Source organism: Danio rerio, chromosome 14 (genome assembly GCF_049306965.1).
Source record: "Danio rerio strain Tuebingen ecotype United States chromosome 14, GRCz12tu, whole genome shotgun sequence".
Taxonomy (NCBI): domain Eukaryota; kingdom Metazoa; phylum Chordata; class Actinopteri; order Cypriniformes; family Danionidae; genus Danio; species Danio rerio.
The window spans coordinates 3,705,413-3,721,278 of NC_133189.1; the positions used below are offsets into that span (position 1 = coordinate 3,705,413).

General features: G+C 35.8%; 1 protein-coding gene across 4 annotated transcripts in view; it reads right to left on the reverse strand.

The window, feature by feature from the left end:
- The window catches only part of pdgfrb (platelet-derived growth factor receptor, beta polypeptide), a 75,913-nt gene that overhangs the window by 20,231 nt on the left and 39,816 nt on the right, over positions 1–15,866 (reverse strand). For all 4 annotated transcript variants that reach the window (XR_012389529.1, XM_021481026.3, XM_021481027.3 and 1 more), the window contains 9 exon segments: positions 13,708–13,873; positions 9,441–9,612; positions 9,184–9,299; positions 7,970–8,093; positions 4,263–4,471; positions 2,681–2,775; positions 2,452–2,584; positions 510–614; positions 315–425 (listed from right to left, as the gene is read on the reverse strand). Coding sequence is in view for 3 of the 4 variants with exons in the window: in XM_021481026.3 (XP_021336701.1) it covers positions 315–425; positions 510–614; positions 2,452–2,584; positions 2,681–2,775; positions 4,263–4,471; positions 7,970–8,093; positions 9,184–9,299; positions 9,441–9,612; positions 13,708–13,873 (1,231 nt within the window). In the remaining variant the exon portion in view is untranslated.

Here is a 15,866-nt window from a genome sequence, read left to right on the forward strand (position 1 = left end):
TGTGCAAAAATAAAGAAACAATACAGCTGACGATGCATCTCAGAAGATAAAACAAGTGGAAAACCACTAAAGGAGGTCGAGCATTTTCATATATGGCTCCCAATCTCTGGAATAGCGGCCTAATATTACAGATTTTTGAAGGCTTTTTTTAAAACTTGAGTACATATTTGCTTCAATTCTTGTATGTTGATCTAAAAATACACTTTTTTTTTTCTCAAGGATCACTGGACTTACAGAGTCCTGGAGGCACTGGTTAATATACAATATTACAGGGGCTGTCAGCTTTCAATAACATTGTGGTGGTGTTTGCTGACCTTGTTTTGTGCAGGCGCCCAGCAGGTTGACGATGTTGATGTGAGGACCCAGATGACTCATGATCTTGAGTTCAGACATCAGCGCTTGTGTCTCACTTCTGCGAGCCGTTGCTGATGTGACAAGAGGAAATGGAATGACCACAGCTATCTATCACACTCATACAATTCAGAATTAAATCTGTGTTTCACCCATACATTTGAGCATTTTCACTGCCACTTTAGTGGCCGACTGGGAAATGCCAAGACCATACGCTGTTGCCTCGACAACACGACCGAATGCCCCAGAACCTAATGTACGACCTGCAGAAACAGACATCAGTAAACAAAAAAACATAGATATACAGATACTAAGCAGTTGGGTGTTTTAAGTATTTGCTAAAAAGATGGTTTCTAAGGTGTTCTGGGTGGTTGCCATACAGATAACAGGTTGGATTCTAAGTTGGTTACCATAAAGACAATGGAAGAGATGTTCTGTAGTTGTCATAAAGATGATAGTGTGGTTCCTAAGGTGTTCTGGGGTTTTCATAGAGATGACAGGGTGTTTTTTAAGGTATTCTGGGGTTGTCATAGAGATAATATGTTGGTTTCTAAGGTGTTCTATGGTTGTCAGAGATGATAGGGGGGTTTCAAAGGTGTTCTGGGGTTGTCATAACGAGGATAGTGTAGTTTCTAAAGTGTTCTGTAGGTTACCAGTGATCATAGGGTGGTTTCAAAGGTGTTCTGTAGGTTGTCGGAGAACGTTGATTGGGTTCTAATCTGTTCTGGGGTTGTCAGATATGATAGGGTGGTTTCTAAGGTAATATAAGGGTTGTCAGAAATGTTAGGTCAGTTTCTAAGTTGATCTAAGAGTTGTCAGAGATGATAGGCTGGTTCCTAAGGTGATCTAAGAGTTGTCAGAGATGATAGGCTGGTTCCTAAGGTGCTCTAAGGGTTGTCAGATGATAGGGCAGTTTACAAGGTGATCTGAGGGTTGTCAGAGATGATAGGGCGGTTTCTTAGGTGACCTGAGGATTGTCAGAGATGATAGGGCGGTTTCTAAGGTGTTCTGATGGTTGTCAGAGATCATAGGGTCGTCTCAAAGGTGTTCTGGGGTTGTCAGAAAGATCATTGGGTGGTTTTCAAGGTGTTTTGGGGCTCTCAGAGATGATAGGGTGGTTTCTAAGGTCATCTAAGGGTTATCAGAGATCACAGGGCGATTTCTAAGGTGTTCTGGGGTTGTCGGAGATGGCAGGGTGGTCTCTAAGCTGTTCTGAGCGTTGTCAGAGATGATAGAGGGGTTTCTAAGGTGTTCTGAGAGTTGTCAGAGATCATAGGGTGGTTTCTAAGGTGATCTGGGGTTGTCAGCGATCCTAGGATGGTTTCTAAGGTGTTCTGGTGTTGTCAGAGATGACAAGGAAGTTTCTAAGGTGATCTGAGATGATAGGGTCGTTTCCAAGATGTTCTGAGGGTTGTCAGAGATCATAGGGTGGGTTCCAAGGTATTCTGAGGGTTGTCAGAGATCATAGGGTGGGTTCTAAGGTGTTCTGGGGTTGTTAGCGATGGCAGGGTGGTCTCTAAGTTGTTCTGAGGGTAGTCAGAGATAATAGGGCGGCTTCTAAGGTGTTTTCATGGTTGTCATAGAGACAATATGGTTGTTTCTAAGGTGTTCTGGACTTGTCAGAGAACATAGGATGGTTTCTAAGGTATTCTGGGTTTGTCAGAAATGATAGTGTAGTTTCTAACGTGTTCTGGGGGCCGTCACAGAGATGATTGGGATGACTTGTTTCTAAGGGGGTTGTCATAGATGTAATAGGGTGGTTTTTAAGATATTATGGGGTTGTTAAAATGATGATAGTGTGGATTTTAAGTTGTTCTGGGGGATGTCATGGAGACTCTATGGTGGTCTAGTTTCTAAGGAGGTATGATGGCAGGGTTGTCATAGAGATGATAGGGTGGTTTCTAATGTGATCTGAGGGGGTTTTCATGGCTATATAATTGATGGGGTGGTTTCAGGTTGGCTTCTGCAGGGATTATGATTGATGATGTGAGTTTCTTACAGTGTTCTGGGAAGTTGCTTGAGGAAAGGTTTATATTAGATCGTTCAGAAAAGGCACTACAGTTACACTGAATGTGGTGAATCAATGTGTCCTGTTCTCACCCAGCACCAAACTGTCGCGTGGCATCTCCCAGGCCAGGTCATAGGGCAGATGAATGGGGTCAACGTAGATGTACTCGTGTCCATCCAAACTGACTGATTCAATCACCTTCCACCTGATTTCATACCGCGGCTTCTGCAGGCAAAACAAAGTGTAGATTCAGTTTAACACTGTTAAATCTGTAACAGAATAAAGCTTAGTCTCAGTCACACAGGAAGTGAAGTCACTGACCTTCCTCCACACAGCAATGAGGATGATGATGGAGATGATGACGATGACCACCAGCGCTAAGACAGCGGCCAGAACAGCTACCTGAGAGAACAGCGCTATACAGAAAAAACAAAACCATTATTCAAAAACACATCAAAAACGTATTATTATTGCTAAATGTGGACTGGTTTCTAGTCATGGAGATCATAGGGTGGTCTCTAAGGTGTTCTGCAGGTTTTTAGAGATCATAGGGTGGTTTTTAAGGTGTTCTGGGGGTTGTCAGAGCTGATAGAGGGATTTCTAAGGTGTTCTGGGGTTGTCATAAGATTATAGGGTGGTTTTTAAGGTGTTCTGAGGGTTGTCAGAGCTGACAGAGGGGTTTCCAAGGTGTTCTGGGGGTTGTAAGAGATGATAGGGTGGTTTCTAGGGTGTTCTAAGGGTTGACATAGAGATCAAATGGTGGTTTCTAAGGTGTTCTGGGGTTGTCATAGAGATGATAGGGTGGTTTCTAGGGTGTTCTGAGGGTTGTCATAGAGATCATGGTGGTTTCTAAGATGTTCTGGGGTTGTCATAGAGATCATATGGTGGTTTCTAAGATGTTCTGGGGTTGTCATAGAGATCATATGGTGGTTTCTAAGATGTTCTGGGGTTGTCATAGAGATCATATGGTGGTTTCTAAGGTGTTCTGAGGTTTCTAAAAATAAAATGTTTTAAAACAAATATAAGTAATTAATTTGCTTGAATTTAATTAAATACATTCTCACACAATACAGTCAATAATATTAATACAAACAATACCTTAAACTATGAATGAATTAAAAATGCATAAAGAGGCATCAAGTAATTTGAAATAAAAATAATAAATTTGTTACTTTTTAGAAAATATAATCATGGTTAAATTCAATTATACTTAGATATTCACTTAAATAGCCTTATTCTGAGCATATAGAGAAATATTTAAGTAACCTATTAATTACTGATAGATAAATCAAAAAGGATCTGTCATGCAATGCAATAATTTCTTTCTTTCCCTCCTTTATATTAATGAAATTATGATTATACAAGTGCAATCTGTGAGAACAGCACCATGGCAATGGGAGAAAACTGAAGGGATGATGTTGACTTTAAATCGAGGCAGTGTGGCTCATATACTGGACTGTAGGCTCATATATAAAGTCAATAGGAAGCCCGCAGCTTTGGCAGGTGTTTGTGTTTCAGGGGTTTTCTCACGGCTGAACCAGTATCGGGTTCTCAATGAGCTCAACGGGTTTCACGCCGCATTCAGGGCGCTAATGAAAGCAGCACTAGAGGATCATGGGATTCAAACCAAAGTCACTCTGTGTTTGATCTCCACGGGTGCCGCTCCATTCAGTAGGTCCTCATTTCACACATTCACACAAAGAGGCTTTAACACCCTCCTGTCTCACACACACACACACACACACACACACACACACACACACACACACACACACACACACACACACACACACTCCGTAGACATAATGATTTCATACTGCACACATTATATATTCTGTCTTCTTTCCCCAGCCCTACCCTTAAACCCTCATAGGACACACACACATGCGCAGACAGTACTTACTGCTGTTGACCAGTCTGATGTCCCGGGCTCGGGCTCCTCTCTCATTGCTGGCCTCACAGCGGATGGTGAGCAACTGCGGCCGGACCAGCGTCACCTGACTAAGCACCTGGTGGATCTTGCGTGTGCTGTTGTAGGTGACATTAGTCTGGATGGTGACGCTCTCTGGATCCTCCACTAGAGGGCTCCATACAGCACTTCTGTTACTGCACCTAGTGAAAAAAAACAGTGCACTCTATGAATATTATGAAAAATGATGTACAGTTTAAGTAAGAATTATTAGCCCCCCTTTGAGTTTTTTTTCTTTTTTTTTAAATATATTTTTCAAATGATGTTTAGCAGAGCAATGAAATTTTCACAGTATTTCTGATAATATTTCTTCTTCTGGAGAAAGTCTTATTTGTTTTATTTTAGCTAGAATATAGCAGTTTTAAATTTTTTTAATAACATTTTAAGGACAAAATTATTAGCCACTTTAAGCTATATTTTTTCTCGACTTGCTACAGAACAAATCACTGTTATACAATAACTTGCCTAAATGCACTAACCTGCCTAGGTAACCTAATTAACCTAGTTAAGCATTTAAATGTCACTTTAAGCTGTATAGAAGTGTCTTGAAAAATATCAAGTCAAATATTATTTACTGTTATCATGACAAAGAGAAAATAAATCAGTTATTAGTGTAAAGCCGCCAGTCCTACGCTACCCAACTCGCTCTGAGCTGGTATCGAGCCGGCGACCTTCCGCATGGGAGTCGGTTGCTCTACCAAGGAGGCTAAAGACCATGGCCTCTAGCATCTGTCGCTAGAGCACCTTTAGAGGCCAGAAGAGGGAGGTTTACCTGCACAGTACACACTAGCTGGCCTCCGTTACACTCTCCCCCATAAACCTCACTCCCATCCGGGTCACAGCACCAATGTAACCCCGCCAGTCCTACGCCACCCAACACGTTCTGAGCAAGTATCGAGCCGGCGACCTTCTGCATGGGAGTGGGTTGCTCTACCAAGGAGGCTAAAGACCATGGCCTCTATCATATGTCGCTAGAGCACCTTTAGAGGTCAGAAGAGGGAGGTTTACCTGCACAGCACACACTAGCTGGCATTAGAAATGAGTTAGGGGCAAGGTAGTGGCGCAGTAGGTAGTGCTGACGCCTTACAGCAAGAAGGTGGGGTCGCTGGTTCAATTCTCGGCTCAGCTGGCATTTCTGTTTGGAGTTTGCATGTTCTCCCTGCGTTCGCGTGGGTTTCCTCCGCGTGCTCTGGTTTCCCCCACTGTCCAAAGACATGCGGTACAGGTGAATTGGGTAGGCTAAATTGTCTGTAGTGTATGAGAGTGTGTGTGGATGTTTCCAAGAGATGGATTGTGGCTGGAAGCGCATCCGCTGTGTAAAAACTTGCTGGATAAGTTGCCGGTTCATTCCGCTGTGGCGACCCCGGATTAATAAAGGGACTAAGTCGACAAGAAAATGAATGAATGAATGAAATGAGTTATTAAAACTATTATGTTTAGAAATGTGCTGAAAAACATCTGCTCTGCGTTAAACAGAAACTATGTTATGACGCGTTTATCGGTCATCACAATCTTCTAAAAAAATGTACATTTATATGTATTTACGTACGCATTATATTATCTTTGCGTCAAATTACAAAAAACAAATTACCTGATGTGAGAGGTGTTTCTAATGCAATGTCTATGGGGCTGAGAGTAAATTCCAGAAATGTGAAAAGGGTCCATTGCTTCATATAATGCACAGAGTCCACATAGTGTGTGTACTGTACACATAGAGCAAACATAGTACGCTAATATGCCATTAGAACCCATCATTAAAAGACATCAAAAGTCAAATTTGCACTTTTGTTGCAAACCAGAACAAACCCACAGGATAATACACTATACTGAGCTGCTAATATCCAGCAGAGCGCTCATAAGTGCCTCCACCCATGAACAAGTGTGCAGTGACAGGCGGAGGTGTGTGCTAATAGCTGCTTTAGCATATGTGCTGTATTTATTATTCATTCAGCAGTTTGTGTGTGTGTGTGTGTGTGTGTGTGTGTGTGTGCAGCTCTTGGGTGTTTTAATCAGCTCAGCCACAGCGCTTAGATGATGTACAGTCCTCACTCTGCACAGGCTGATGGACACACATCCTGATCAATTACGCTGATGTGTGTGTGTGTGTGTGTGTGTGTTTATATAGTGCTTTCTGAGAGCATGTGCAAACTCATCAGCTTTACATTTACTCGTCTCGCAAACAGCTCACATTAAATATGAATGAGAGACATTAACGGTGGAATATTGTGATAATCTAGTTCACTATCCAGTTTCCATCATTTATCATTTATTAATCCATCCATCCATCCATCCATCTATATATCATTCATCCATTTATCAATCCATCCATCTATATATCCTTCATCCATCCATCAATCTATATATCATCCAATAATACATCCATCCATGCATCCATCCATCCATCTATCTATCTATCTATCTATCTACCTGTCTGTCTGTCTGTCTATCCTCCATCCATCCATCCATCCATCATCCATCATCCATCCATCCATCCATCCATCCATTCATATATCATTCTTTAATACATCCATCCATCCATCCATCCATCAATCCATCCATCCATTCATCTATATATCATTCATTTATACATCCATCCATGAATCCATCTACACATAATTTATTAATCCATCCATCCATGCATCTATCCATCCATCCATCCATCCATCCATCCATCCATTCATCAATCCACCCATCTATATATCATCCATTAATACATCCATCCATGCATGTAACAATCCATCCATCCATCCATCCATCCATCCATCCATCTATCTACCTGTCTGTCTGTCTGTCTGTCTATCCTCCATCCATCCATCCATCATCCATCCATCCATCCATCCATCCATTCATATATCATTCTTTAATACATCCATCAATCCATCCATCCATCAATCTATATATCATTCATTTATACATCCATCCATGAATCCATCTACACATAATTTATTAATCCATCCATCCATGCATCTATCCATCCATCCATCCATCCATCCATCCATCCATCCATCCATCCATTCAATACTATATCCATCCATTCATCCATTCATCAATCCACCCATCTATATATCATCCATTAATACATCCATCCATGCATGTAACAATCCATCCATCCATCCATCTATCCATGTATACATCCATCCATCAATCCATCTACATATCATTCATTAATCTATTCATCCATCCATCCATCGACCCATCCATCCATCCATCCATCCATCACTATACTAACTTGTCCATTTGACTAAATATTATCCATCTATATACAATATTATCCATTAATAAATCCATTCATCCATATATCCATACACCCATCAATCCAACCATCCATCTACAAATGATCTATTAATAAATTGATCCATTCATCTATGTATCTATTCATTCATTCATCTATTTCTCCATCAATCCATTTATCCATCCATCTATATATCATAATTAATACATCCATCCATCTATATATCATTCATTAATACATCAGTCTATATATCATCAATTTATTCAGCCCTCCATCTATTCATTCATCCTTCCATCCATCCATCAGCAAAGAAACCAATTTAAACCCTAAAAAATTCACTGATACTAATTTGATGATAATGATGATGATGTTTATGAAGATGATGATGATGATGATGAAGTGTCATCACCTGGTCATGCTGTCGCAGCTGAACCACTGAATGCTGGGTTTGGGCACTCCTTCTGCCACACAGGTCACTGCGTGCTTCTTCTCCGGCAGGTGATGATCTGACAGCTCCGTTATCTGAGGAGGAACTGCAGAAGCAGACAAAAGATCTTCACATGAAAACCTCACTCAATAAACCAGACGGGTGAACAACAATTAATTCTTTAAAAATATAAATAAATATGTCATTTTTAAATACAAATAAGAAATATCACAGTCATAATTTAATAGTTAATTAAAAATACTATTGATACCAAACAAATATATGTTGATCAATTTATTCTAAAATGTTTTTAAATATATACATATTTATAACATGCATAATTTATTATAACCAAATTAAATGTTAAATAATAAGGTAATTTAAAAAATGTCATATTATTGCAGAAATTAATTAAATAAAAATCCAACTTAGTTTTCTTTTTTGTTCAGTAAATAAAAATAAAAAATATATATTTTTTATAATAAAATAAAACAATAAAATAAAATAAAATAAAATTAAATTAAAAGCTTTCTTTTGAGGGGTGGCTTGTGATGTAGGGAGATTTATTCATATTTATTCATATTTATTTTTATTTTATTTTTTATTTTTATATTATTATTTTTATTATTTATTCATATAATTTTTATTTAACTTATTTGACGAAAAGATAAAAAATATAATAATAAAAAATATAAAATATAATAAAATTAAATTAAAGTCTTTTGAGTGATGGCTTGTGATGTAGATAGGTTTATCCATATTTTATTTTTATTTTTATTATTATTTATTATTATTATTTTTATTATATTATTATTTTATTATTTATTCATATCATTTTTTTACTTATTTGCCAAAAAAAAATAAAATAAATAAATTGAATTAAATTAAATTAAAGTCTTTTAAAGGGTGGCTTGTGATGTAGGCGGTTTATTTATACTTATTTTTATTATTAATATTATTATTGTTATTATTATATTAATTTATTATTTATTTCTATAATTTTTATTTAACTTATTTGACAAAAAATTAAATAAAATAACTTTCACAGTAGTTTCAGTGGCTAATAATAAAAGTTAACTGGTTCCGCAGTATTCCTGGCAGCTGGTATTATTCTTGCTGCTTCCCATCTTAAACCAACATGGGTGTCTATTTTCAGGAAATGGGGTGGTGTGTAAATGGATGTTGAACCGTCTCACCTTTCACCTCTAGGTCAAAGATCATCTCTTTGAGGGCGTCTTCATTTTGGACGGTGACTTTGTAGAGACCCATCTGCTGCAGTCGAGTTCTGACCAGGGTCAATGTGCTGACAAACCTGCAACGCATCCAGTGCTGCATCAGTGTCTGTTTATATATATATCTCTGTTAAATCTCTGCTGATCTTCAAGCAGAGAGTAAATCTGCATTTGCTTTCAGCCTCTGAAGAAGAGTGTGAGTATTTGAGGGTCATGAATACCTCGTTTCGTGCTCCTCCCTCATGCTGTGTCCTCTGATAACAGCACCGTCTTTCCTCCACTGGACTGTAGGTTTGGGATACGCCTCGATCTCCACCTTCAGCTCCACGTTTTCTCCGAGCTGCGCAGAGATGTTTCTGTCCAGAGGAGGAGTCAGAGACACAAAACCCTTCTCTGCAGACAGACAAAAAAAAAAAAAGATCACGTGTGGAATAATCAGTATTTGCTTCATTAACAAAATCTATATGAAATGTATAGATTAATAACAAACAAAACAGCAAGACACGACAAAAGTAAATTAAACTACATTTTCTGATTACTGCCAATTGCCTAGTGGTAAGTGTGTCGACATGTATTGTCATTGTGTTTTGCGCATCTTGATTTCGAATACTGGCTTGTGGACATTTCCCAACTCCATAATTCAAGATTATTTGTATAGCGTAGCGCTTTTATTTATTTATAGGGCATTAATACCATCAACCATTCCCATTTTATTAAGGTGCATCCATATAAATGGCCCACCCTGTACTATGACAATGATCGCCTCAGGTACTTATTATGAGCTTTATTCAGTATAAATGTAACCAGTAACCGAGTTTTAATACATTTTTGGCCTGACATTTATAACCATACTGAAAGCAGCAGCAGATAATTTACCTCAGAAAATGAAATACAAGTACAGTTTGAACATGAACGTTAGAGCTGTGAATATCACTACAGTTTCCATTTCCGCAGCAAAACAAGAGCATAAAATACTATGACAATGATCGCCTCAGGTACTGATTATGGGCATTATTCAGTATAAATGTCACCAGTATGAGTTTGAATACTATTTTTCCTGACATTTATAACCATACTGAAATTAACAGCAGATAATTTACCTCAGAAAATGAAATACACGTACAGTTTGAACATGAACGCTAGACCTGTGACTCTCAGAACAGTTTTTATGACCACAGCAAAACAACAGCATAAATTAATATGACAATGATCGCCTCAGGTACCGATTATGGGCATTATTCAGTATAAATGTAACCAGTATGAGTTTAATTACTATATTTTTTCTGACATTTATAACCATACTGAAATTAACAGCAGATAATTTACCTCAGAAAATGAAATACACGTACAGTTTGAACATGAATGTTAGAACTGTGACTATCAGTACAGTTTCGATTTCCGCAGCAAAACAAGAGCATAAAATACTATGACAATGATCACCTCAGGTACTGATTATGGGCTTTATTCAGTATAAATGTAACCAGTACGAGTTTGAATACTATTTTTCCTGACATTTATAGCCATACTAAAAGCAACAGCAGATAACTTAAATCAGAAAATGAAATACACTCACACTTTGAACATGAACATGAACGTTAGAGCTGTGACTGTCAGTACAGTTTCTATTTCCGCAGCAAAGCAACAACATAAACTACGATGACAATGATCGCCTCAGGTACTGATTATGGGCTTTATTCAGTATAAATGTAACCAGTACGAGTTTGAATGCAATTTTTCTGGACATTTATAACCATACTGAAAGCAGCCGCAGATAATTGAATGCAGAAAATGAAACATGCATACGGTTTGAACATGAATGTTAGAGCTGTGACTATCAGTACAGTTTCGATTTCCGCAGCAAAACAACAGCATAAAATACTATGACAATGATCGCCTCAGGTACTGATTATGTGCTGCGTTCAGTGTTAAATGCTGCCAATTTGAGTTTGAACACCTTTATAAATGACATTTATTGCCATACTGAAAGCAACAGCAGATAATTTACCTCAGAAAATGAAATACACATGCAGTCTGAACATGAACGTTAGAGCTGTGACTATCAGCTTCTATTTCCGCAGCAAAAAGTCAGCATAAACCACTATGACAATGATCGCCTCAGGTACTGATAATGTGCTTTGTTCAGTGTTAAATGCTGCCAATTTGAGTTTGAACACCATTATAAATGACATTTATTGTCATACTGAAAGCAACAACAGATAATTTACCTTAGAAAATATAATACACAAACAGTTTTAACATGAACATAAACGTTGGAACTGTAGCTACGAGGACAGTTTCTATTTCCGTAGCAAAACGTTAGCATAAACTACTAGGGCACTGATCGCCTCAGGTACTGATTATGTGCTTGATTCGGTGTTAAATGCTCCCAATTTGAGTTTAATCACCATTATAAATGACATTTATTACCATACTACTGACAGCAGCAGCAGATAGTTCACCTCAAATCTTAAAATAACAAGCAGACGGTTTGCAAATGAAAGTCAGAATTGTGACTAAGTGCAAACCAGCAACATCAGTCTATCAGCCTATATGTACTTTTAACAGGTTATATGCATTAATTAGATTATAACCATTATAATTTGATTGAGAGTGCAGTTGCTGATATTTAAATGAATGTCTGGTATTTAAATGTTTCTGTCATGTCGTGTCATGTTTGGTGTAGACAACCAAATTATACAAGAGTATAGGAGACATTCTCATAACAATGATCGAATAAACAGTGAATATGATAAAGACGATCAGCAGGTGAGTTCTGCTTGCTCATCTTTTCTCCATAATCTGTTTAATATTCCATAAGCCAGCTGTCAGCTGTGATGTAAACGTCGAGGTGCTAAAAGCTCTTTCTGCTGTACATCCTGTGTGTGTGAGAGAGAGCTGCTGACACTGAAAACATTGATCTCCAGTCAGCTCCTCAAGGCTCCTGTGTGCATTCATAACCTTGAAACATAAACATCCCTGAAGCTCCGCATTCACACGCAGAGCAAATATCAGAGCCAGTTTTCCATCTCTGGGAGACTGTGGAAGGGCTTATTTTAAATGTTGATGTTGATTTAATTAGAGTTTGCATCAAAGCATCATTGAAAAGATGCCACACACATTTTACAGCCCATCATGCACACCTGATGATCAAGGCCACGCTTCATGCTGAAAACTGCTGAGCGCTGCTATTTCAGTGTCACTGAGCTCTTTTCATGCACTTTTAGTGATTTTGTTTTGCATTAATTTAAATGGATTTAATTAGACGATTTTTATTATATCATTATGAGTATATAAGTGTTATTATAGACACTATTTTTTTAGGTATTATTATTATTATTATTATTATGATTATTATTATTTAAAAAACAATATATTATGTATAAAAATATTTATATATATATATATATATATATATATATATATATATATATATATATATATATATATATATATATATATATATATTACATCTATCTTGTTGTTATTAGTTTATATACATTTGTATTTATTTTTACATTATTATTTAAATTAAATTCATAAAAAAACAATATATTATATATAAAAATATTATATATATTACATCTATCTTTTTGTTATTAATTTATATCCATTTGTATTTATTTTTACATTATTATTTAAAGTAAATTCAAATTATTATTAGTTTATTTTCTCTTTTAATGTATTTAGTTTTACAAATTTGTTTTATTCATTTTTAATGTGCTTTAATGTATTTTTGCTGTATTTATTTTAATGTTAAACTAACATTTTTATCATTCTTTTGTGAATTTTTATTAAATGTTAATTATGTTAGATTTAATTATTATTTATTTTATTTTATTTTATTTTATTTCATTGTTTTGCTTTTATTGTTAATTAATTGTTAATAGTTTATATATTAATTCATTCATTAATCAATTTAAAGTCTGTATAATTTTTAATGAATATCTATTAATTTAGGATTTTTCAGAATTTCTTTTATTTCTAAAATCTTTAGTTTTAGGTCTAGTTAAGGTCATTTTCATATTTAATTAAAAAATGTCTTTTTAATATTTAATAAAAAAAACACTGTGAAGTTTTAGTTTTAGTTACATTTTTTAGTACATCAAGAGATCAAATCAGTAATTAAAATGTGAAATAAAACAATTTAAATATTTAATTACATTTCAGACAGAAGTTTATTTATCAAGTATATAATATAATATAATATAATATAATATAATATAATATAATATAATATAATATAATATAATATAATATGATAAAATATAACATAATATAATATAATATAATATAATATAATATAACATAACATAACATAACATAACAATATAATATAATATAATATAATATAACATAACATAACATAACATAACATAACATAACATAATATAATATAATATAATATAATATAATATAATATAATATAATATAATGCAGTTTTTTAAGTGTTGTGCGTGGTTGTGAGTGTTCTCTGCAGGTTTTTCTCACCCAGTACAGTGATGTTGATGCTGGCTGAAGCTCTCTGGTCCTGCACTCCCTCATGAACATGACAAACGTACTGTCCAGATCTGTCCAGAGAGACGTCTGTGATGTTCAGACATGACCTCATGCTCATGGAGGACAGGACGTCCGTCAGGGGCTCGATGCCTCCCATCTAATAAAATCACAATAGGTTAAAATACGAGAAAAGATTCTTTCAGATGTGTTTATACTTATATTTAGATTAGACAACTCCATTGTTTTAACTTGTAAACAGTGCAACCTGATTTTCATTTGTTATTTTTAATCGCCATTTTCTGAATGAAAACAAAAGCTCTAAATGACAAGATATTTATTTTAAATTAGGACAAAATTGTATAATGTGATCCCTCCACAGATCAGTGGGTTTGACAAACCTACTGCAGAAAACGCACTCTTTCATCTTTCTGACATTATAACCGTCACTTGCACCAGCTTTTTAAAGTGAAATGTGCCTCACACGGGTGAGTGGGCTTGGCAAACCACCTGTAAAAACACCCAAAATATAAATAAATACCCTCCCACCCCTCACTCTAGCACTTAATTTTCTGAGCACTAACAGTTCCTCTGTATAATTATCAATTCTTGTGTGTATTGCCTCTTGTTGAATCACTGAATGACTTCTTAATTGTAAGTCGCTTTTGGCAAAAGCGTCTGCTAAACGACTAAATGTAAATGTCACATTTTACTCAAACACATACCAAATAAATCCAAACACATGTGATTGCTGGATCCCAAACCTCACATATATTTGCTAAATTTTTAATACAAGTCAGTATTTTACAGATTACATCTTGAGCATCTGATTTTTCCTCAGCGCTGATTTTCTCCTTTTACTAACAGCGAGTTGTGAGGGATTGTTTAATAAGTAAAACTGGCCTCAGACAATTTGTTTTATTTCGGCTAGAATGAAAGTTTTTCATTTTTTAAAAAACATTTAAGGTCAATATTATTAGCCCCCTAAAGTGATATATTTTTGGATAGTCGACGGAACAAACCACCAGTGTTTGGCAGTAGCGTCGCTACCAGTCGTGACGCTACTAGCTTAACTACATTTCTCAGTAGCGTGGCGGTAGCGTTGCTACTTTCTAAATCAAATAGCTTTTCAGTAGCGAAGCTATTTTTTTAGTCAAGTAGCGCAGTAGCGTTCACACAAGCTACATTTACAGATCGCTGATCAATAAGTGATGGCACCGACATTCACGGAGCTGTGAGGCCGGTGTGTAGCTGGGGAAAGTAAATCCATATGATGGATAGAATGAGGAATTCTTCTTCTTCCTGTTTTACAGTGTTTGACAACAAACTTTTTGGTGAGCTACTGCCACCTCTGGTGGTCAACCGAAACTTGCTTGATGGAAAGATGACTGAGGGAGAGGAGTTATTTCTGAAGCAGGATTCCTCATGACCATACCTCGAGAGAAGTACATGTTAAGATCCAATAACTTATATATATACAGGTCTAGTCAGAATTATTAGCCCCCCTGAATTATTAGCGCCCCTGTTTATTTGTTTCCCCAATTTCTGTTTAACAGAGGCAAGATTGTTTCAGCACATTTCTAAGCATAAAAGTTTTAAAAACTTATTTCTATTAATTTATTTATTTTATCTTTGCCATGATGATAGTAAATAATATTTTACTTGATATTTTTCAAGACACTTTTATACAGCTTAAAGTGACATTTAAAGGCTTCACGAGGTTAATAAGGTGAACTAGGCAGGTTAAAGTAATTAGGCAAGTTATTGTATAACGATGGTTTGTTCTGTAGACTATCGAAAAAATTTTGCTTAAAGGGGCTAATAATAATGTCCCAAAAATGGGTTTTAAAAAATTAAAAACTGCTTTTATTCTAGCCAAAATAAAACAAATAAGACTTTCTCCAGACATACTGTAAAAATGTCCTTGCCCTGTTAAAAATCATTTGGGAAGTATTTAAAAAAGAAAAAAATCAAAAAGGGGGCAATTAATTCTGACTTCAACTATATATATATATATATATATATATATATATATATATATATATATATATATATATATATATATATATATATATATATATATATAATTCCAAAATATTTCCCTTTACTATAGTATTTTAAATGTGTAACACCTGGTTTTATTGGATTTTTTA